We start from the raw sequence: 22,216 nt of genomic DNA, 5'->3' as shown, positions 1-22,216 counted from the left end.
CTGCCTCCCTAAATCCTTTGGTCTACCCAGGCCCTGCGTTTCCATGCATCCTCCACCTCCTCTGCAACCTCACGTTATGCAGCCCTGACTGCCTTCCCCACAGCTTGTAGCTTTGTTTTTCCGCTGTGTCCAGTATCTTGGCCATGACCCCTCTGCCTCTATGCTGATACAAAGATAACACCAAGAGGTCAGGTCTCAGCACTTCCCACTAGGCAGGGGGCAGCGATAAAGGGATTGGGACGAGCGTGGCATGGGACGCAAGGTGTGAAAAGCTTTCTCCTCCCCTCTCCTCTGCTCTGGTGTCCAGGCTGGGGTTACCTGAATCATCTTCTGAGACAATGCTGTAGATGAAGCTCCCGGGGGGATGCTCAGCTGCCCGGCGGTACCACAGAGGGAAGTGGTCCATGGTGAAGATACTTCCCTTGTCCTTCTGTGTCAGGAATTTCCTGCCGGGAGAAAACCCAGGGCAGCCTTCATACACGGTGTGGAGGAGCGGTAGCCCTCCTCGGGGCAATGCAGTGGGACCCCTGGGGCTGGGCACACCACCTGCATCTCATCACCTGGGGCTTCCCCTGCAGCGGAGGGAGCCCGGGGGTCCCCCCTGGGGTACCGAAACATGCCAGCGCTAGGGTCCTCGTGGAGCGCCCCTCTCCCCGGGGACTCTGGGGCAGTTTGCGAGGCGTCCCTCGCTACCGAAACACGGACGCGCCGCCCTGTGCCTCGCACCCCCCGGCAAGTGTGGGTCAGCGACCGGCCCCCGAGACGGGCTCAGCGCTCCCACCGGCAGCCGGGCCGGGCCGAGCCGCTGACGACCGGACCCCACCGGCTCGCCCGCGGTCCAACTGCCGCCATTTTCCGTCAGCGCCCGGGGGCCCAGCGGCACCACCCCCGCCCCGCTCCCCGCCGCACCGGGGCCAGCGCCTCCGTCGCCGCCGCGCCTCTGCCTGCCGCCCGCCAGGTGCCGCTGTTGCCCCGGCCGAGGCCCTCGGCGCCGCCGGCGGCGGCCCCGAGGGCGGACGAGAGGAGGCCGCGGGCCCGCAGCGTCCTGCCGGCGGTTGCTGCGGCTTCCCGCGGCCTCTGGGGCTTAGTGTCTGGTGAGGGCGGGAGGGAAGATGTCCCCCTTCTCCGCCTGCCCCGCGGGAGGCCTGGCAGGTTACGCCGTGAGGAGCAAGGGGCAGGGCCGGGAGTGAGAAGCGAGGCGCGGCAAGGTGAGCCGGTGGGCAAGGGAAGCCAAGGTGGCGTGTGGCCAGTTGAAGGCTGTTAATTACTGCAGGAGAATGGGGAGCGGGTGAGAAAAGGGAATTAGACAGACTCATGCAAAAAAAAATCCCAAACAAACAAAAAACCCCCCAAGGTCATGCTGCTGTGGCTAAGTACTGAATTCCTAGAGATGCACGGACTGAAGTACTTGAGGAAACAGGTGCTCCTGAAGGCAAGAGGGTGGGTCCTGAGGGCATGGCAAGACAGGCAGTGGGTGTTCAGGAGAGACCTCGTGAAAATCAGGTCATTGGCTCCCCTGGAGGTCCCTACGTCTTGCCTGACAAATCCCCTTTGTTTTCAGGCTCTTGTTTTGCTGAATATTTTGATGTAATGATAATTACTTATTTATACAATTCCCTCCTTTCAGGGGATTCCAGAAGTGCCTCTCGTGTGATGTGCAGGGGTCTATCACTGCAGTGTGTTGACTGTGGCTGTTTAAAAGCACTGAACAGTGCTCTGGATGAGCAGTGTGGGACAGGGAATCATCATATCAGCCTCCTATAGCACACGTTGTTTTCTCCTTTGTCTCCAGAGCCCTACTACTCTGACTTATCCAGACTGCCTCAAAAACATGGAGAGTGTGGCTGACAGAGTGTCACCTTTCAGGCATAGCCGAGCTCTCTGCCTTGAATGTACAACTCGTGTTTGGGGAACTCAGAGACAGAGAAACAGCTGCCAAGAAGCTAAGGACCACCACCAGCACTGTCCCCTTCTGTTCCATCTGCTGGTGTGCCTCTGTGACCTGTCCTTTCTTAGAGCAGCATGCACCAGCCTGCATATTCAAAACGCAACAAAAATGCAAACTATACCCTTTCCATGTCAAAACCCTCCACTGAACACACACTTTTGCCTTGAGGGAGAGGACAAGAGAATGAATCATAGATGACAGATGTCAGTCACATCACTTAATGCCTCACTGGAAGGCACTGGGATACTACTGCGATGTGGGCAATGTAAGAGGCAGAACAGAATAAACCTGGAAGAGGAATTGAGACAGAAAGATCAAACCTAGCCAAGCTGGAATGTCACACGGGCACTGGAGTGCAGAGCCTCTGCACTGCAAAATGGTCCTGGGGATATATAGTAACTGTGGACATTTTCTCTTTTAGCTGACTGAAGTCAGGGAATGATTGAAGGTTTTCATTGAAATGAATGCGCTTTGGGACAGTATTTTAAGAAAAACTCAAAAGGACCAGAAGAAGACAAAGGACCCCTACTACCCCAACTCTGTAAATCAGCACCCATGGCACCAAGGTGTTGCTTCTTTCCTTTCTGTTTCTGTCTCCCCAAATACATTTCTAAGGCTGGTGGTGATTTCATGCAGCCCCTTCAGAGTCACTGAGAGAAACCCCTTAGTGCAGTTTAGGGACTTACCTGTTGGAAATTTTCTCAGAGCCCACATATAGGGCACTCCTCATGAGTCCAGCCCGAGTGCCCAGAAATGCCATCTCAACACCTGCCTCAGTCTCCCTGTGGAACAGAAACACGCAAGCAGAAGCAAACAGTTCTCAGAAGAACAGCCATCTCGCTGCCCCAGGGTGAGGACCTTTCAAACTAGAAGCCACGCCTGGAGACGTGATCGCAAGTTCATTTGCAATATAACCCATTTATACGAGGAGTGACACTGGCTCACTTGCTAATGGCAAGAGGTTGTTGCTGGCTAACAGTTGGCAGGCTTAGACCTCTGCCTAGATTCATACCTTTGAAGTTTGCTCATTTAATTTTCTTCTAAGTAGACCATAAGCTCCTCTTCTGCTAGCCCTGCTCTGGGCTGCCCGCATGAGGCTGAAGTGAGGGAGAGGGACTGCAGAGAGAGAATGGTTGTCTCAGGTGGAGAATGGTTGTCTCAGATGTGCAGGGGATGGGCAGGCTAGCAGACTGACTCTGAAGCAGTAGATTGATTCGGGCATGTCTTGCTGGAGCTATCAAGGGCACAGATGGGACAGCTACATGGTGAAGAGCCTGCTGCAGTGCAGTGGCGTTAAAGCGAGGGGTGTGCGTTGGTGTAGCCATTTAAAGATGTGCTGATAATTGGGTGTTCTAGCACAATTACCGCTGGCTGAAGCTCTGTTAGTGGTAGGGATACTGGTAACTGAAACGGGGACAGGAGTCCTGTGGCCACACATCTGTGTAAGTAACATGTTGTCTGCTGAAAGTAGATCTGTGTGAGATGATATTAGATACTACAAGCAAAAGGTGCCTCTCTGGAAATAATAAAGTAGAAAGTTGTTTACTGAAGCCAGCCTGTCCACTCCCTTCCTGAGGCTTAATCTGAAGGCATCACCAACAGAGACAAGATCAAACTCCCTTTTCTTCACTGCTCGTAAGGGAGCAAATTCCTTGCTACCTGGGATGGAGCTTCTGCTACAGTCATGTGGGAAGTCAAGCCAAACGACGGTGCTGCCATTCAAAGGGATAACTGATGCGTGCGGAAATAACTCATAATAACTTTAAACGTGTGGAAATAACTCATAATAACTTTAAACTGAAATGGTCTCAGGTGCCCTGAGATACCATATTCTATCATCAACTACAGAGGCAAATGCAGTGCATCTGAGTTAGGTGCTGCAAAGAACTGGTGCTGAACACCCCTTGCAGTGACACATCTGGATCACTGCTGTCCTACAGTGATATTCAGACAAACTCACCAAACTAAAGGCTCCCCTGAGAAGGCCCAACCTGCTGGAGTCCACTCCTGAGAGAGTAATAACTTTTTGAGTTATTTCTGAAGCTATTGAGCTATTTCTATCAGCTTTTTGAGCTATTTCTAAAGTTTCTTATATGCTGTGCAAGGATCTGTGACTGTTTCAGGCACTGCATAAGCCCATAGCATCTGGAGAAGCATCTTCAATGGTGTTTCAGTTGTATTTATTCCTCATAGACTTACGTGGACATATTGAGGGCTAGTGTTGTCCAGTAGGCCTCCATGGGTGCAGTGACCACTGCATCAAACAGCACTTCCTGGACCAACTCCTCATCACCTAAGAAGAAGAGAGAACAATAATCAGGAGAGAAAGATATGTCCCTCCCTAGATGTCTTAGAGAGTTCCTTATTATGGAGCATCTGCCTGGCCCAGGGCAGTGAAGCAACATGTCACAAAAAAAGGCCTCCTCTCAGCAGGGCTGAGAACAGGACCTACCACTCTGGATGACGGAGAGCACAAGAACAGATGTTACATCTGAGATCATCAGACTGGTTCCCCTGGGTTTGAAAGTGTAGGCAAGCAAGAGGCTTTCAAATGAAGTTATTCATCAGGCCTTCACTCCGACCTTCTCCTGGATTGAACAGGCTGTCCACAACCATTGCTTCAAATCCCTGCTTTGACCTTTCTTCTAGGTGCCCTGTAGAAGGACACCAGACACCCCATTCCACTCAGGAAGCTTCTTCAAAGCCCCTAGTGACTTCTTCATGGCTTCTACTCTGTCCTTGTGTTCATTGTTACCTCTCTGTGCTTCCTGTAAATATCACAAAACACTGTCCTGTCCTGGTTCCCCCCAGATGCTCAAGCCAGTCTAGGCTACCAGTCTAGTCCAGCCTAGATTGGGACTGAGAGGTGTTTAGGAAGGTTCAAATATGTCATGTGCTAAATGACATACTCTAAGATCCCATTTATTTGACCTGGTTCATTTCTGTATTGCCCTGCCTGCATTCGTTTCGTGCTATGAGAACGTGATGGCTATCATATTGCAGATACGCCCCTTTCAGTGCTGTTCTAGATGGACCACCCTCCCCCCCCACTTCAGTGTTTCTGCCTCCACTTACTGGGTTGAGGTCCCAGGTCTCCCCTAATATTTTCTCCCAAGTTCTCCCAACTTCCTTTCTCCTTTCTTTGTCACAGTTGTCAGAATCCATTTCTCCATCCTTGCTGTCATTCAGACCTCAAAACCAGAGCTCACCAGCAGATCTTCCCCCCCCCAGGCCCCACATGTCTAGGATGTATCCAAATCCTATTTCTTTTTCCTCCACAGCACTTCCAAATCTGCATGTGTCTCACAGTTAGCTCTCCTGAAACTTTCCTCCTCCTCCCTGGCCTCTTCAACTCATACATCTCCTCTTTTCAGCCTCCCCCAAAGACAGCCAGGAGGGGTCTGCTCACACTGTGCAAGAGAGGAACAATTATTGGATTACATTTGGTTTTAGTTTTAAGAGATTCCCATCCTTGTGCCGAAGGTGCCTATCAGGTGGAGCATTACATGCAAAAGCTTGTACTTGACACAACTAAGGGGGCTGAAGCCGTGGAGAGTGAGGTGGGCTGAAGGACATCCTAAAGATAAATTGCTGTAGGGAGTTCCCATGCACAGCTGCCCACCTCTGCCCCCCGACAGAGATCTGTGCTGGTTTTGGCTGGGATAGAGTTAATTTTCTTCACAGTAGCTGGTATGGGGCTGTGTTTTGGATTTGTGCTGAAAACGGTGTTGGTAATACAGAGATGTTTTTGTTATTGCTGACCAGTGCTTACACAGAGTCAAGGCCTTTTCTGCTCCTCACACCACCCCGCCAGCGAGGAGGCTGGGGGTGCACAAGAAGTTGGGAGGGGACACAGCCGGGACAGCTGACCCCAGCTGACCGAAGGGATATTCCATACCATATGATGTCATGCTCAGCGTGTAAAGCTGGGGGAAGAAGAAGGAAGGGGGAGACGTTTGGATTGATGGCGTTTGTCTTCCCAAGTAACGGTTACACGTGATGTAGCCCTGCTTTCCTGGAGATCGCTGAACACCTGCCTGCCGATGGGAAGTGGTGAATGAATGCCTTGTTTTGCTTTGCTTGTGCGTGCGGCTTTTGCTTTACCTGTTAAACTGTCTTTATCTCAACCCATGAGTTTTCTCACTTTTACCCTTCCAATTCTCTCCCCCATCCCAGCCGGGGGGAGTGAGCGAGCGGCTGTGTGGTGTTTAGTTGCCAGCTGGGATTAAACCACAACAAGATCCCACTCGGTAGTGGTGCTATATCAGCTGCTTGTGTGGCTACACATTGCCTGGAGAATGGGACCTGGTGCAAGGGATGAGCAGCAGGGGGAGCAGGAAAGATAATAATTCTGTAACCATTTTTTCCCCAAATCAGTTACCAATTGTGTTTGGAAAACAAATTTAATAATCCTTGTTCTGAAAGAACCCATCTGTCTAGATGGCACCATGCAGCCCCCACAGGATGCTAGCTGGGGCCTTGGGGAGCAGAGTAGTCACAGCAGCTTTCCTGGCTCCTCCTGCCATCACCCCCTCTAGCCCAGCTGGTCAGTCTGTCTTAAACATGATGTGCAGGCCCCATCAAGCTCCGTTCAAGCCTTTCGCTTTTCAGTATTTCCTATGCTGAGACCTTCGATAACGCCGAGTTATGTGACACCTTTGAAATGGAAAAAAAATCCTCTGATGGGGACAAGGAAGTGGATCCTCAGCTCATTTCCACATGTGAATTAAGCTGGGCTTGAGTTCAGTCCTGCCTGTGTGAGCAGGTGCCACAGGAGCTCAATCTCACACCAATCAGTTTGTCACAGTCCCCTCTCCCCCGTGATGGGTACAGGAAAACCCCAGCAGGGCCCTTTTGGTGCCTGGGACTCACATTCCAGGTCAGGTTCCTCTCCGGTGAGGAAACGGATCACAGCCTCCAGCTGGCTGAGCTTCCGGTGGTCTGGATCAATGTCAGTGATGCAGTAAATCCTGGTGGGGAAGGGAGAAGAAGCCCGCAAGGGCAAAGAGAAACCACAATCAAGCAAATGCTCCTGGAAAATAACAACTGCAAACAAAATTCAGCGAGAAAGCTTGGGCTGCAAAGATTTTGCTGCTGCTGCATGCTGTGCCCACTCAAAATCTAACAATGTGGCTGTAAGTCAAACCCTACCAATAAACCAAACACCAATTAATCTGACTGCTGCGCTTAGTAGGGCTGCTGTTATGTTCTCCGGCATAAGCTCACAATGCAATGTAGCAGTCCCAGATCCTTCCAGCAGTTAGCTGTTATGTTGTTTAAGATGTGTACCTGTGTCTATATAAACAATAACAATGTGATGGAGAGACCTGAAAAGCAGAGGGTCACGTGCAATGTGAGTAAAACTGGATTGGGAGCAGATAAACCAAGAGACAGAGCAACAAAATGTGAGACGAGGAATGAGCTTGCAGTATGATACGGTGGCAACAAAAGCTGTCCCAAAGGGACTCAGCTGCAGGAGCCTCAGGACACAGTGTGGGGAGAAGCAGGAGAATGTATTACAAATGTATTCTAAAAGAAACCAATCTTCTAATCCTGCTTCCAATTTTGACCGCTTCATTGTCAGGACAACGGGCAGGAAGGGGCTATAAGAGAGAATTACAACTTATAAAGGGGCTGAAAGGAGTGATTTATGAGACAAGTCTAAGAGAAATGAATATGTAAAGTGTGGTAAGCTGACACCCAAAGTTAGGAGTAGAAGAAGGAGAAGTCACTGCTTGTGTCTCAAATGTGCTGCCTGTGAAACTTGACAGTGTAATGAGAGGTGTGAAGGGCTGCCGGGCTTCTTGAGTATAGTTATTTTGGCTTTGATACAGGCTGGGTTCATGTGCCTGGGTGTAACTGAATGTTGGGTTCATGAAAATCCCAAACCTCACAGCAATAAATGGAAAGTGCCATGCTTCACCCTGTTTCATATCCAAACAAAGCAAAACCATAAATTATGCTTGCTATTGAAACAGGGGTCATAAATCACCTCCATGTTCACTAGAAATTAGGTCTAGGCTCAGTTCAGAAGAATGCCAACCAAAAATAAGCTACAATTTTGAAAAGCATTTCAATCTCTTGCTAAGCTTGCAACAAAATTTCCTGACAGGTCTGACATACTGTGGGTTTTGTAGCACAATTCTGAGCAACACGAGGAGGAACAAAGTAAGTCTGAGCACAGAAGACTGAGGATAAATTTCAGGAGATATTTCTTAGCAGAGGGGTGTGCCAGGCCTTGGTGGGATCTCCCAAATGAAGAGGTGGAACTGAATTGCCTGGAGACAATCAGGTCTTTGCAGGTACAGCCCCTGAACAACGCTGCTTTTTCTCTAGGCCACAGAGGGTGGTGAACTCAAGCCAAATTGCTGGGAACTTTGCCAAAATCTCATGACAAAGTCCTGTGTCGTTGACAGGATTTCCTCCACTTACCATTCATTCGCTAAAGACAAGTCTGGCTGGAGCAGGTCATGCAAACCTGAAACCAGATAATACATAGAGTATTCAGTCAGGTAGGCGACAGGCAGATACAGGCTGTGAAGGAGAAGTGAAGCAGTAAAGTTCAGAGTAGCTACCTTGTCCCTTAGGACAACGTGGCTGTTTCAGATTAAACCTACCTTCTTCCACTGAAGTGTTCCCCAGCAGAATGTACTCCCCATGTCCCCTGGACAGCACAACACCCAGGCTGCAGGCAGGAAGGAAAACAGAGGGCTTGTCAGCAAGGAAAGGTGTAATCCCTAAACATGACACTGCATTCCCTGCAATTACAGCCCTTAAAGACATTAACTCCCTCCACAGCCGTTAAAGAAAAGAACATCATTAAAAGAGGATCAAGTGAGATCCGATTTCAGCACAAAAGGCTAAGGAACCTGTCTGTAGATCTATGAGGCATTTTTGGTGACAATTTTTTTGGCCAACGTTGTAGGTTCAGGTCAACAATAACTTTTCTCAAATCTGTGCCAATTTCAAACCATTTCAAAACACAAAAAATGTTTTGCTTGATTTCTTATGTGATGTTTTAAAATTTTCAGTTTATAACAATTTTTTGTTTAGAGCCATACACCAGAACATAAAACATATTCAGTGGAACTGAAAATTGAAGATGTCTCATTTCTCTGAAATGAAACAACATGCTTCACCTAAGATATAGCTTTTGGACACTGAACTTCAGATAAATCATAATATTCCTTTTGAGTTGACCCCAAACAATATTTTAATGGCTACAGGAACAAAGAAGTCAGGTATTCACACCGCTCTACTCAGGAGTCATAGCCAGTTTTATAAAGAAAAGGGACCAATTTGCTGTCACTGATGGCAGACTTCTGATACACAGTATTCATGTCATGTGAGTCCTTGCTCACCTGAAGGGTGTGCCACTGATGTCCGTGAAGAAATAATCATTGGTGAGGAAGAGAACTCGTTTCTGGAACAAGAGCATGAATAAGAAAGTGAGAGACCAGCTGACAGACCAAGAGCACAGTGATGATGGGGACCTGGGATATACATCCCCAAGGCTAAGCAAAAACAGTTGATCATTACCAACACTTCACACCCTGCTAGGGCTGGCTGGAGGCAGGGATGAATGTGCAGTATTCAGCATATTCAGCAACTTGTGACTTTCAGGATCCAAGGCAGCCACTCTATCTTTCCATCTAGGGCTTCAGTTAAACCTTTCTTTGCTCTAGGGCTCCTGCACAGGCTGCAGGAAGGGGTGGGGGGAAGCTGCCCTCCCTCTCGCACCCTCCAAGCCAACGCGCTGGGGCCCTGCTGCTCTTTGCTATACAGAGCAACTTTGATGGCTTTGCACATCATCATCCCAAGCAGGAGGGGGGCTCGGTGAGACAGGTAAGGAAGAAGTGGGGTCGGAGGAGAGGCAGGATGGCAAACCTACCCACTGTGTGGGTGGGCAGCCAGGGCCAAGTCTCCCCACTCCTGTGGGAAAAGCTGAGATTCCTGACATTTGCTTTCATGCCAAAACGGGACAAAACATTAGCATATTCCAATTTTGTTAAAAAACATCAGTAAAAAAAAAAATTACATTTTCAAACTGAAAAAAAGTGCTGATTCAAATCCAAGCCGTTTTGATTCACATGAAAATATTTTTTTCAGACTGACATTTCAACTGAAGACATTTCAGATTATTGAAAGCTGCTTCAGAACTTCAGCTGTTTGCCAGACTGGCCTTTTCCTGTAGGAAAGTGTTGATTTCAGTGGAACTCTTTTCCAAAGGAGAAAAGTTTTTGGAAAGTTTCTATCCAACCCTTATGCCAGTATATGAACCCTAATATGTTTAAAATCCCAGCCCTAGTCTGAAAATGAGGTGAGAGGATGTGTGTGGGAGACAGGGAGTGAACACAGAAAACTCAGTGTTCCCCAGGGAAAGTTGTCCTTGCTCTAACCTGCTCAAGCCGTGCAGCAGTGGAAGTGGAGCGAGGCACAAAGGGCAAGCCAGCGCCAGCTCCACAGCGTGCCCCGAGTTTGTGCACACAGCGGATGGGCTGATGGGGATGGGGGTTATTGTTAGCTGAGGAGGTGGCAGACGGCTCAACCCCTTCCCTTCCCTCTCTCTCCGTGCATGGCTATTGTGTACTGCTGAGCAACAGGGTCCGAAGCTTTTGCTGAGCCGAGATGTTCCAAAAGTGCTGTGATACCCCCAAGGAACATGGCATGGTGGTGTTTTGGTGGCTGTGGGGAAGGTACAAGAGGTATTAAGCCTCCCTTTCCTTGCCAGTCTGATCTAATGGCGGAGGGAGGGGAGGCATGGGGAAGGAGGAGACCCGGGGGTGTAGGCCTGCCCCGGGGGGAAAGGATGCAGTAGAAAATGGCCCAGGGGTGCCACTGCTCTGAGACCCTTTCCTTCAGCAGGGCTTGTTCTGCTCATCCTTTGTTCCCGTGACCTGCCCCTCTTCTGCACATGCAGCCACTCAGCACATGCACCTTGTAGGAGGGAGGGCAAACCTCTGTATGGGCAGGGGGAGGTGATGGCTGGCCAGCCCTCCCCAAGACAGCTTATAGCTAACACCACTTATAGAACAGCCCAGGTTGGAAGGGACCTTGAAAGATCATCTGGTCCAACCTTTAGAAAAGGTTGAAAGAAAAAAAAAAAAATCTCATTTTTCAAATTGTTTAATGAAACAGTATTTCCACATTTGATTTGGAATCATCCAAGCTTTATTTTGAAAGCATTGGAAAAAGCTGAAGTTATTAAAAATAAAAAACCAGTTTATTAAGTGTGCCACTGTAATTATATTATAATTAGTATGACAATATAATGTGGAGAAAACTCAGTTGAAACAAAGAGTTTTGACATTATTACAGTAAATAGCAAAAGCAGATTTATGTTCCTGCATGTTTTTCTAAACTAAATTCCACCCAAATGCTTGCCATGTTCCTGCGTTGTTTATTTTGCTCTCTTGCTGAAACTAAAGCACAGTATTGCTGCATAGCTCTGCACTTCCAATAGTGCATTATATGGAGCACTCAGTCAGTTGTATGGCTCGGCCTTTTGCCTGCTTAGGTTAGTGCTGGAGGCACAGGGAGTGCACGTTCGTTCCTTTGCCAAGTGTTTGTAAAGAATGTAAACAGTATTGAAATTTGTAACATAGAAATAATCTTAAAAGATGTATCTTAGGCTACAAAAATTTTAGCATATGTTTAATTAGGTGTTCATGCTCTCTGACTTGCACGTTTGAATATCCATAATCATGGAAGACCTTAATTCAGAACATTTAGATAATGTGGAGACTCACTCACTGTACAGAGAGCATTTGAGTTTAATGCTCAGAGGGAAACAACGCAAAATATCACCACTGAGCAGCCATATGGGCTTTTATGCAATCTGATACTGCAGTCTGGGAGTCTCTCTGCCTATAAAGAATTGCATTAATGAGCTCTACTAATTTAGAATTTCCTTGTTTGAAGTGCAGGTCATAATGGAAAACAAGCCTTGCTAGTTACCACTTTGAAGGAAGAGAAGCAGAGGCCCCCTTGAGCCAAGCAGGGCTGAGGATGATCAGGCAGGACTTTGCTACACAGTGCAGAGCAAGGGAGAAGACAAGAACATGGGTGTGTTGGCACAGTGATAGGATGGCTGACTGCCAGCTCCTACGGTCTTGGGAACACATGTATTTCCAGTTTTGGTATTGTCACTGTACTAGGCAGCCAGTCCTGGCTAATGCCATTATCAGTGGTTTGCCACAGCTCTTGTTCTTGCTCTTTTGCTTTCACAGTCACAACCCTTTTGTACCCTAGCTGCAAGCAAAGGCATTTTGCCACTAGATCTCTCTAACAACTGCCCCTTGTCTTTGGTCCTTCTTTTTCCCTCTCTGTCTCACTCCGCTCTCAATACCTTCCTGAGATCAACCTGGGGAATCAACATTTACGTGGCTGACAGAATAATTTTTATCCCCTTCATTCAGCCCTTCTCTCTGCCATCTGACTGCCTCATTCTCTTTGTTTGAAGGCTCTGTCAGCACTTCCTTTGTTTCAATGCTGCTCTGCTTCATCAGCTAGCAGAGTACAAGTGGAAATTGCTAAGTTTCACTTCTGGTCCTCACTCCGTGTGTATTCTGATTATAGTAAAACTGTCACATACTCGCTTCAGTCTCCTATTATACTTCATAATGCTTGCAGAGTTGCAGAATAAAACAGGTAATACCTCTTACCAAGGCTACTTTTTGTTATCTTTTTTCCCTGGGTAGGGGAGCAGCAAGATGTCCCTAAAATATTGAACTAAAAAGGTATCTTTGGATGACTCAGAAGAAATGTTATTGAGGGTGCACAGAGATAGAGAAAGAGGTTAAGCTAGCAAAATAAGCAATCTAGACTTACAAAGAATAGATCTTGCTGGAAAACCCTGATTGCTTTTCTGACAGAATAACAAAGGTAATGGATGAAGGGAATAAAGGACATGCAATGTATCTGGGTTTATATAAAGCACTTGAAACAGCTTCCCATGAAATTTTATTCTAAAGAATCAGTTAAAGTGAGCTTAAATAAGATGTGGAGGAGAACCAGCTGCAGTACTGTAAACAAAAAGAAACAGTAAACAACTGGGCACCGAGGGAAAAAGATCTAATGCGAGGAACAGACTCTATCTTAGGAGCCTTTATGTACAGTGATCTGTAAGACAAAATAAAACATTTCTCTGCATACTGAGAAAAAGTCCCAACAGCCCTAAAAATTAGAAAGACTGGACAAAAGGGAGTGGGATTCACATGGAAAAATGGCAGCTGGAAAAAATAGCTAAGAAACACGGAAACCAAGGCAGCTGTTCTGGCGCAGCTGTGCAGAAAGGAGATTTGGGGCTCCCTGTTCAGAAATATCCTGTTGCAGAGAATAGATGCTCTCTACAGAGCAATGGGGAAACAGTACTCAAATAATTCAGTGAAGCCCTGGTACTTGCGTACCAGAAATGGAGACAAAGGAAATAAAAATAATGGCTGAACTGCTTGGACTGAAAAGTGTGCAAGTATTTCAAATGCAGATGTTGGCAATGCCCAAGGGAGAAAGGGCAAAGCCATTGACAGGTACCTGATAGTTGCAAACACCAAGAATAGAGAAAGAGAATTTAGTTACAAGATCTAGCAGTACAACCATTCAGAGGAAATGGAGGGGTGTCTTCATTAGGAAATGGCATCATTTCAGCAGTGGCTGTGAGCAGTCGGTTTATTGGAATTGGTGCTGACTGTGGCTTAGCATGGAAGCAGTTCAGCCAGCCTGATTGCTGAAAAAAAAGCTCTCTATAAAAGATGGAAAGTTTTCCTGAAATATGGAAGACTTCTGGGCAGTGTAACTTGCAGGACTCTGGAATACTTCCTAATAGGAAATGATGAAAGCCAAAATCTTTCGGAGAGTTAAATAAACCTGAATGAAAAAGTACCAGTGAACGTAAATGTACAAGACAATTTTGCACTGATTCCAAGGGAAGATGTATAACCCTACATTAGAGCTGGTAGGGAACATTCAAAAGTCTCCATTTCACTAGGACTTTTCATAAAACGTCTGTAAATATTTGCATAGAAATTTAATCCTGGACCTGGATAAAGGAAATCACATTCTGACAGAGTGAGGGACAACGTTTTCATGAGTCTTTTTGGGTAGGGAAAGGGAGTTGCAAAATAGCCTCCAAACCTCTTTCTGTCTAGGTCAGCTCAGCATAGTCTTTCCCCATTCTAAACTCTTGAAGATGTCCAATTCATTTCACAGCCCTATAAACAATGAACAACATGGTTTTTGGCTTTGCCTGGACAAAGTAGGGAGCTGTGAGGCATTTCCAATACCTTTGTAAAAGCAGAATGTCGGTAGGTATAAAGAGCACTTCTAATGATGCTCTATTTTATGTCTTTAGCACATGTGTTATATATGTGGTGAAACAATAAAATCCTCACACTCAGAAATGCTGAGCATTAAAACCACATCCTTCGTGGTTCTTCAGCATCCATTTCCCATCCCCTCTCTCATGTGACCTGAACAGAAGGATAATTTCTTACCCCTTTATCCACAGGGACCTTCACATCCATAGAGAGGTAGCCCGTTTCCCCATTGATCATGGCAGTTCTCAGCTGCAGAGGTGAGCAAGATTAGTATTAGTGTCTCCAGGCAGGGCAGGACAGGAATTAATAGAGCCGCTTGTCATTAACGAACAGGGGCTGGCAGAAAAGAGTGACTGGGGTTTCCCCCTCCCCCCCAGCTCTTTCTTGCTTCTTTTAAATTGAGAACCTCTTCTCAGTGCTCAGGATCCTTGTTCAGTCAGGCTGATAAACGACACAGGATAATAATGGCTTATGCTGGAAGGTTGTTGATATGTCTTTTTAGCGAAAGGATCTGGAAGCTATGAAATTGCCAGTCCAAGTTTCAGACTTCACCGTTTGGCAGCCAGAAAGTCATTAGCACGGTGCTTTGGGAGCCTGGAAGAGGAGACACCTGAAAAACCCACTAATTCCCCCAGACCGATTCCAAAGCTCTCGGACATTTTTTAAACTTGATTTATAAATTATAGGCTGTATTCAGCACCACTTCTGAGGTGCAGCAAAGCAGTTGTTTAACACAGCAAAGCAAGACTGTATGATAGCAGGGTAGGCAGCGAGAAGACCACTTTATTCAGTCCAGGTTCCAAAGGCGAAGTGTAATTTTCACAGTGACTCCCAGCCTCTTGCAAGAAAGAGCCAGGGAATTTTTCCACAAGTACAGAGGCTTTGACTTTATGTCCAGCCTGCCAGAGCATATCAGCCTATTGCTTCAGCCTGGATAGAAAAAAAGGTGGGAAGTAACTTATTCATTCACACAAATTGCTTCCTTACTTCCAGAGACAGGCCTCCATTCAGGTGCTGGCCAGTCTCAACTGCCTTTGCTTTACAGGGCCACAGTTCTGTTTAGTATGGCTGTTTGATGTGGGTTATTTACAGACCTAGAATATAAAGCTTGTGTTTCCCAAGGCCCACGTCTTGGAAATGAAAACACTGACTGGTACTATTACTCCTTTTTGGCTAAGAGCGTTTGACCTGCTGCCAGAGCCACAGCATACTCTCTGTTCTGGTCTGACAGCCTGCAGCATTTTCTATGGGTTCTGGGTTTAGTTCAGATATTGTTGCTTCATCCATATCTTCTTGAATGTTAGGCATCTCTTGTTGCCCCATAAGGCAGTGGAGAAGTAAATCAGCGGATATCTGAGATCTCCTTGGATCTCCTCAGCTCCAGCTAGTCTGCAGGCAGGCTACTTGTCCTGTGTCCAGCCCCCAGGTGACAGCGGCTGTAGGTTGGTGCCACAATCCTGGCTTGCTGCTTCTTCCTCAATAGCTTTTCCTGCACTGAGAAGTCAATTACAGTCCTGGTGTCTGGGAGCCCCCATAATGCTCAGTCCTTTTTAGGCAGGACACTTCTGGCAGCAGCTGGCCTCCACTTTGAAAAATGTGTAGCAGAGTTTGGACAAAGAGCTGGTCTGGTGCATGCTGAAGCACTCGTTCCTGATACCCCGAACAGCAAACTTGCCTGCTCCAGGGCAATGAGTCTGTGCCGTCCCCATCTCTGGTAACGAGTGCTGCTGACTCCTTTCCCCTGTCCGCTTGTCTGGTTTCAAACCAACACAGACATACAGTTTACCTGAGGGGTCTCACAACTTCTGTGTGTTTTGCCACTCAGTTTCAACATCTTTGCAGACTAATTCCTTCTTCAGTGGTTCTGTCAAGGCTGAAGAAAACTTGTCTGGGTGACGGTTTCTAGACTGCTGGGGAGGATGTCTTGACGCTTCCCTTTTCCCCTCACACTGAGAATATCCCTGTGTTGCTTTACAAGCAAGCCCAAACTTCCTTGCTGCCTAGCTGCAGATAGTACTATTGTGCATCAATTGGTATTTTCCAGACAGTGCCGTCTTCCCCCCACCCCGATTTCTTTTTAGCAGCTGGCTGTATTACACATCATTAGCACTTGGGCATATTTTTCCAGTCTGAATTTGCTGCTTATCAGTGTTGCTGAGATTATACTGCAACTGATGTTGAGTCTGTCATTGATCTAATACCATAGCTGCAAATCTGAGTGTTGAAATGTTGGCAGCTTTCTGCTGCAGTGGGTGTATCTCGAGAGTCTCTAGACTTGCTGAAGTCACACTGCAGATATCGTTCACGTCACTGAATGTCTCTGTACCCTCAGTGACTGCAACCTTTCTTTCTTCTGGAAGATGCAGTACAGGAACACAAAGTGGCTTTGTTTTTCATGCCTCTCTTGACTTTTTTTTTCACTGGGGAGTTTTACTCTGATTGCCTATGCACAAAAACCTTACACTTTGCATCATATTTGCATTCAGATATCAATGTTATTTGGTCAGACAGGAACCTGCTAGCCAAATAAATATGACAGCAAAGCAAAGTCCTCTTATTTCCTGGATTTTTTTTTTTTTTTTTTGTAAAATAGCAAACTGCGTAAAGAGGAGCAGCTCTAAAAGTGGCTCCAGTGAGAAAGAAAACTACAATGGGAGCAGAGCTCCTAGAAGACATCAGCGAACCCACACAAAGCCATTGGCAACCTGCATCTTGGTGGCTGCACTGCAAGTAAAGCCTCTTATTTTTGTCTTGCTTTCCATGTTTCACACCCAGTTCCGCTGTGTTTCCTTTCTCAATTTGCCACTCTTCCACTTCGCAAGTTCCTTTGGTGTGGCCCTTTGTACTTGGCCTGCGCTAGCAGCAGTAGCTACTTTGATCCTCTTGCTGGGCAGTTCATTTGTCCTACCTGTTTATGTGGATATCTATAGCATCAGATCCGTTTATCTCAGCAGTCTCCCCTGTAATCCAGAAGCATGTGTCCCACAGCTAATTCTATCTTACTCCAAATTCAGTTCTTATCTTAGTAACTTAAGTATCTATTCTCTCCTAATTCTTCTGAGTGAAAGAAAACGAGCCACAGAGGAACCTCTCTACCTTCTCATTATATCTGGGTTCCTAGTTGCGCAACGTGGCGATGTGCAGCTGTTAAGGTGCATGCTGTTTCTTGTTTATCACTTTTTAATAATTTTGCTCGAAAGACAGTAGAAAAGGTATTTTCTAATCTTTTCCCTCTGGTCAGCTATTGTTTTCAGTGCCTCCACACCTGTGCAATAAGGTGGTTTCTGGAAATTTGTTTTTCTCAAGTGCCCGAGTCCCTCATCCTCTTTGTCTATTATTAATAGTGACTGCAAGCTTTAGTCTCTTTTTGAATGTACTTTCTCTCTTGTTGCAGATCTCATTAGTTGAGTGGCTTCAGCTATATCTCACAAACTACATGTATGGGTAACATCATGGGGCACCACCATACTCCTAAGCTATCTTGGCTTTGTATTAAGGCAGCATTTGGGCCGTGTACACACAGACTGGCTCCCTGGAGCACTCTCCAACTGCTTCCTTCCTCCTGCCAGTGCTTTCCCTCCCTGTTCCATGAGAAGGAAAACTCATACTGGGAAAGAAGACAAGCACTTTGTAGGAGCATCATCCTTGTCCTCTTGTGGACCACCAGCCTCTCTTAGTCAGGGTCAGTCAGGCACAGAAAAAACCAGGAGTGCCTACTGCCTGCTGCTCCCCCGCCCCTTCCATACAGGCACACAGAGTAATAGAAAGAAGGAGCTACAAAAAAAGGCTAAATTCACTTTCTGATACTCACTATTTCATCCTGGTCTTCCCATTCCACTTCTGAGAGATCTACACTGTTGTAGTTTGGCTTAGGCTTCAGTTTCTTTCCTTCTTTATACTGGCGTTTATTAAAAAAAAAAAAAAAGAAAAATACCCAAGTAAGTGGCTAGATGGTAACTTCCTAAACTAACCCTTTAAGAATTGATAAGTAATTTGAAAAATAGGATTGTCTCATTCACTCTCTGACTAGGAAGGCAGAGTTTGGGTGCAAGTGCCTTCTTGGTCCCATGCCATGCAGTTCTTTATGCGGGCAGTGCGGGGCTAGGAGAGTTCAAGTGGGAGAGGCTGATCTAGTAGCAAGGGACAGGCAGGAACACAGGTGAACTTGCAGGTAAAGGCTATGACCTCCTTTGTGAGAGTATTCTTCTAAATAGATCAGTACAATACACTTGCCTCCAGGAAATAATTTTTTTCCCCACAGCTAAGAGTGTAATCCCATTAACCCTATAATACCAGCAGATCTTTTCTGATGGGAATTAAAAACCTTTCTGACAGAAAGGTAGGCTTTTCACCTAGGGCTAACTGATGCAAGAGAGCTATTTCCCTGTAATCTTCCGGGTGAAGGAAAAGGTGTGAAGTAGACTAAGAGAGGCCAACGTCAGGTGGAGGATAAAGCAATGCCCTTGCCTAGCTTTGCCTTGCCCCATCCTGGAAACACGATGTGTCCCTTCTCTTCACATACTGAAGTTACTACCCATGCCTGTGGTCTGCCTGTGCAAAGCTGCCTTTTTGAAGACAGCTGCTCTGAAGCCCCGTGGTGGCACTTTCTCCTGCCAGTAACCACACTAATGCTTATAGCTGCGTGCAGGTGGATTTGTGCCAACAGGCACGCGTATGAAATGTAAAATCATTGCGTGCCTGGGTATCTGAGTAACGAGGCCAGCTGTGTGTTTGCAGACAGATGTGCGGTCTGGAGCTCCAGGTGGCACTGCGAGGGAGAAACACTGTCCTTGCGTCCTCTCCCTCAAGTCCCAGACGGTCTTTGCAGCCTCCTGGTCTCTAAATTGTCTCTGACTTACCATGTTACTAAGATTTGTGGTACTGGACCCTGCTAGCCTCAGATTCCCAAAATGTCCAACACTACAGCTGCTGGGTAGCTATTACTGGGGTGCTGCTCATGCTGAATCTTCTTGTAGGAGACATGCCCAAGTGAGGAGAATTATTTCTTCAGCCCGGCAGTGAAACCTTGCATGGACGCAGATACACGTGCACCCACAGTACAGCAAGTGCATACAAACGCAGCCCTCACGTGCACTCTTATGGAGAACAGACAGGCAGGGTGCCTTACACTTCATACACATGTGTGTGCATATATACGTCTATGTATGTGGAATTGATTTCTCTGGCCCTCATGCTCCTGGGTGCCTATATATCAGTGCCTGGTAGCCTTCACAGGTCAATAAAATACGTGAAATCAGGAGCATCCCTGAAAGCCACTGTTTCCAAGTAAGCAAAGGTTCTCAAATTCACAGGTATACGTACCAAAGGACGGAGGTCTGGATGTGAAAGGATGTAGCCATTGTTGGTGTTCAGAAAGGCATATCCATGGACACCCAGCTGGAGAAAGAGGCATTAGAATAATTAGTGCTTTAGCTAGAAACACTGCTGTGTAATGGGTGCCACTGATACCCTGGCACCACCAATATTCAGAAACATTTTCCTTTTAAAGGTATTGACCAGAAGAAAATAGGGTCCATCCCAAACCATTTATCTCTGGATCTCTGGCTGCTCTGTCCGAGCAGGCTGACTATGCTTGGATGCACAAAAGGATGGGCAGGTAGTTGATTTGTGTACACATTCAGAAAAAGATGCCCTCCTAGAGTCTGGTTGTCCTCGTGGACAATTACCACCCAGAGGCAGAATAAGCTCTCAACAGCAGGCCCAGCAGTGCTGCACATAAAATGGGCAACGATGGGGAATGTTGTAAACAGTACAGGAACAGCGGTGACAGGTCTGTATGCCCATCACTACATATGCACAGCAGTGAATGAACAAGTGAGTATGAATCTCACAGATGGCTTCCCTGGAAAGCCGGTTGGTCTTCAGAGGATCTCTGCATTATGTTTCAGTGTTGGCAAGACCAGACCTAGCCTAGGCCAATTGTACAAGCCTGTAGCCTTAAAATGCTTTTTAAGGAATAGCATAATCTAACAAGAGCAGACACTGGCTGACCTGATCTGGAAGAGATTTCCAAGAGAGCAATTACTCAGATCAAGCCCATATATAATACAAATTCCAGCTAAACCCTGAGTTGCTAAAAATCTGCTGATAGCCTGCGCTTGCCAAAACAAGAGGTGTCTCAAGGAAAACAAGAATGGCTAAGGTTTCTATCTTTAAAAAAATGTTGCAACTTTATATTCCTATAGAGACAATCCTGGAGGGATAACAGTAGGGAAATGGGGAGGTAAGTCATTTACAATCCATCTGTGCCTTTTTGGAGGGAATGAATTCTGTGTTTCACACATCCCAGATCAAAACTTTGGACTCTCTCTACGTGAAACAGTTTTTTGCAAAGCACGCTGAGCTCAGCTCAGTGTGGCAAGAATGAAACCAAGACATTGGATCAGGACTATAGCAAACTTCCTTGTTGGCCTATTAAAGCTGAAATTTCCCAGCCCAGGAAGTGCCATCATAAATGTATGAGCTCTCAAGGGCTGTAACTGTGGAACTGGTCCTTTGTAACCCGTATGCCAGGGGATTCAAGTTGAGGATTCTAGGTTTCCAAACTGGTCTGGAGTTGGAAGAGCTTCTGGGAAGTCGTGTCCTGCCTCTGATGTAAAGAAATCCTTCAAATAATTTTCCCTCCTTCGCTGGCACTGCTTGGAGGAAAGAACAGTGTCCCTTCTTGGCCCAGAAGAAATATCGTGACACATGGCCTTTGACTGACATGGAGGGAGGAAGATGAAAAGGTATTAGTCTTATAGAGAAAATAAATGTGTATAAAAATTGAAGCTCCTAGACAAGGTTCCCCCAGACCCAAACCAGCTAGCTTTTGCAGGCTGAGTGCATGCGCCCCGACATCCGTAGTTCTTGGATTGCCTGAAAGATCATTTCCTACAGCTGCGTGTGAATGGTCTGCCCTGCATCCATGTCTGGAAGCGCCACACAAATTCATAGCTTCTGACAGCACTTTCAGTCCTGTGAGCCTTCAGCAATCAGATTTTGGACAACTGTCTAACTCGTAGTAGTTGTCTGATAGATATTTAAGAGAAAATGAAAACTTGAAATAATGGCTCAAATTGCCTGATATCATGGTGATCCTCAGATGTGCTTGCTGTCTCCTGGTGTGCAGAGTGATTGAACAAAAGGTCACTGCACAGAATTTACAGCAGAAACCAAACTAAACAGTGCATCTCTGGGGGTGTTTCCTATGGATAAATATATTTTTTAGATATATTGACCATAGAGCTGATGGAAAGTTGTTGGATTAACAGTTCTGGAGAGCAAATACTCTATCTAGGTACAGCACAAGAGAGTGAGAGCCAACTTTCTGTACACTGTTCTGCCAAGAAATCTTCATGCTAATCTGGAGAAAGGAACGTCTAGGCATGACAGAAAAGTTGGCTCTCCATAGTCCATTCAGTCCTCAGTTTTTCTGCAAAGAATATTGACAGTGAAACTAGTTTATTTTTTGCCAGCTGGCATGGCAGCTTTTGTCCACTGGGAACTGGACATAAAACTTTAATTCTCCTGAGGGAGGCTGTCAGATCCATATCATCTGTGAGGGATCTAGGTTGGTGACCATCAAGATGCAAAGGCTCCATGACCTGTTGCCAGTCTACTGGATCATCCAGTCCTTGTGTTTCTGAAGCAACCTAAGAGCTGCTAGTAGTGAATGATTTCCCATGTGCTATATAGAAACCACACATCACCACATCCAACATCTCTTGCTTTACGCTCACAGTTCTTCCTACAGGCAGAGGAATGATTTTTCAGTCATGCCCATGGAAGAACGGCTAGTGACTTTGCTGTGCAAAATAACAAATTGCATTACCTCAGTCTTACCTTATACCGTGGAGCAAGTTTTAACAACTCCCTCAGTGGTACATCAGAGCCCACCACACCCAGGAGAATGCCATGAGAGCGCTTAAAAACAAAGGAGAATTCATTTTCA

At 46.5% G+C, this 22,216-nt stretch overlaps 1 protein-coding gene across 1 annotated transcript in view; it reads right to left on the bottom strand.

Moving 5' to 3' along the window:
- Nucleotides 1-22,216, bottom strand: part of CACNA2D4 (calcium voltage-gated channel auxiliary subunit alpha2delta 4) — a 131,449-nt gene that overhangs the window by 70,146 nt on the left and 39,087 nt on the right. Inside the window, exons 16-26 of the mRNA XM_050903137.1 lie at nt 22,108-22,188; nt 19,585-19,659; nt 18,074-18,160; nt 14,440-14,511; nt 9,310-9,371; nt 8,566-8,633; nt 8,381-8,426; nt 6,821-6,918; nt 4,148-4,241; nt 2,635-2,730; nt 319-446 (exon numbers count right to left, since the gene is read on the bottom strand). Of these exons, the coding sequence (XP_050759094.1) occupies nt 319-446; nt 2,635-2,730; nt 4,148-4,241; nt 6,821-6,918; nt 8,381-8,426; nt 8,566-8,633; nt 9,310-9,371; nt 14,440-14,511; nt 18,074-18,160; nt 19,585-19,659; nt 22,108-22,188 (907 nt within the window). The remainder of the gene's footprint in view (nt 1-318; nt 447-2,634; nt 2,731-4,147; nt 4,242-6,820; nt 6,919-8,380; nt 8,427-8,565; nt 8,634-9,309; nt 9,372-14,439; nt 14,512-18,073; nt 18,161-19,584; nt 19,660-22,107; nt 22,189-22,216) is intronic.

This window comes from Gymnogyps californianus, chromosome 1 (assembly GCF_018139145.2).
Source record: "Gymnogyps californianus isolate 813 chromosome 1, ASM1813914v2, whole genome shotgun sequence".
NCBI classification, from domain to species: domain Eukaryota; kingdom Metazoa; phylum Chordata; class Aves; order Accipitriformes; family Cathartidae; genus Gymnogyps; species Gymnogyps californianus.
The sequence above is the reverse complement of the archived record's forward strand: the minus strand, read 5'-3'. Positions and strand labels throughout refer to the sequence as shown.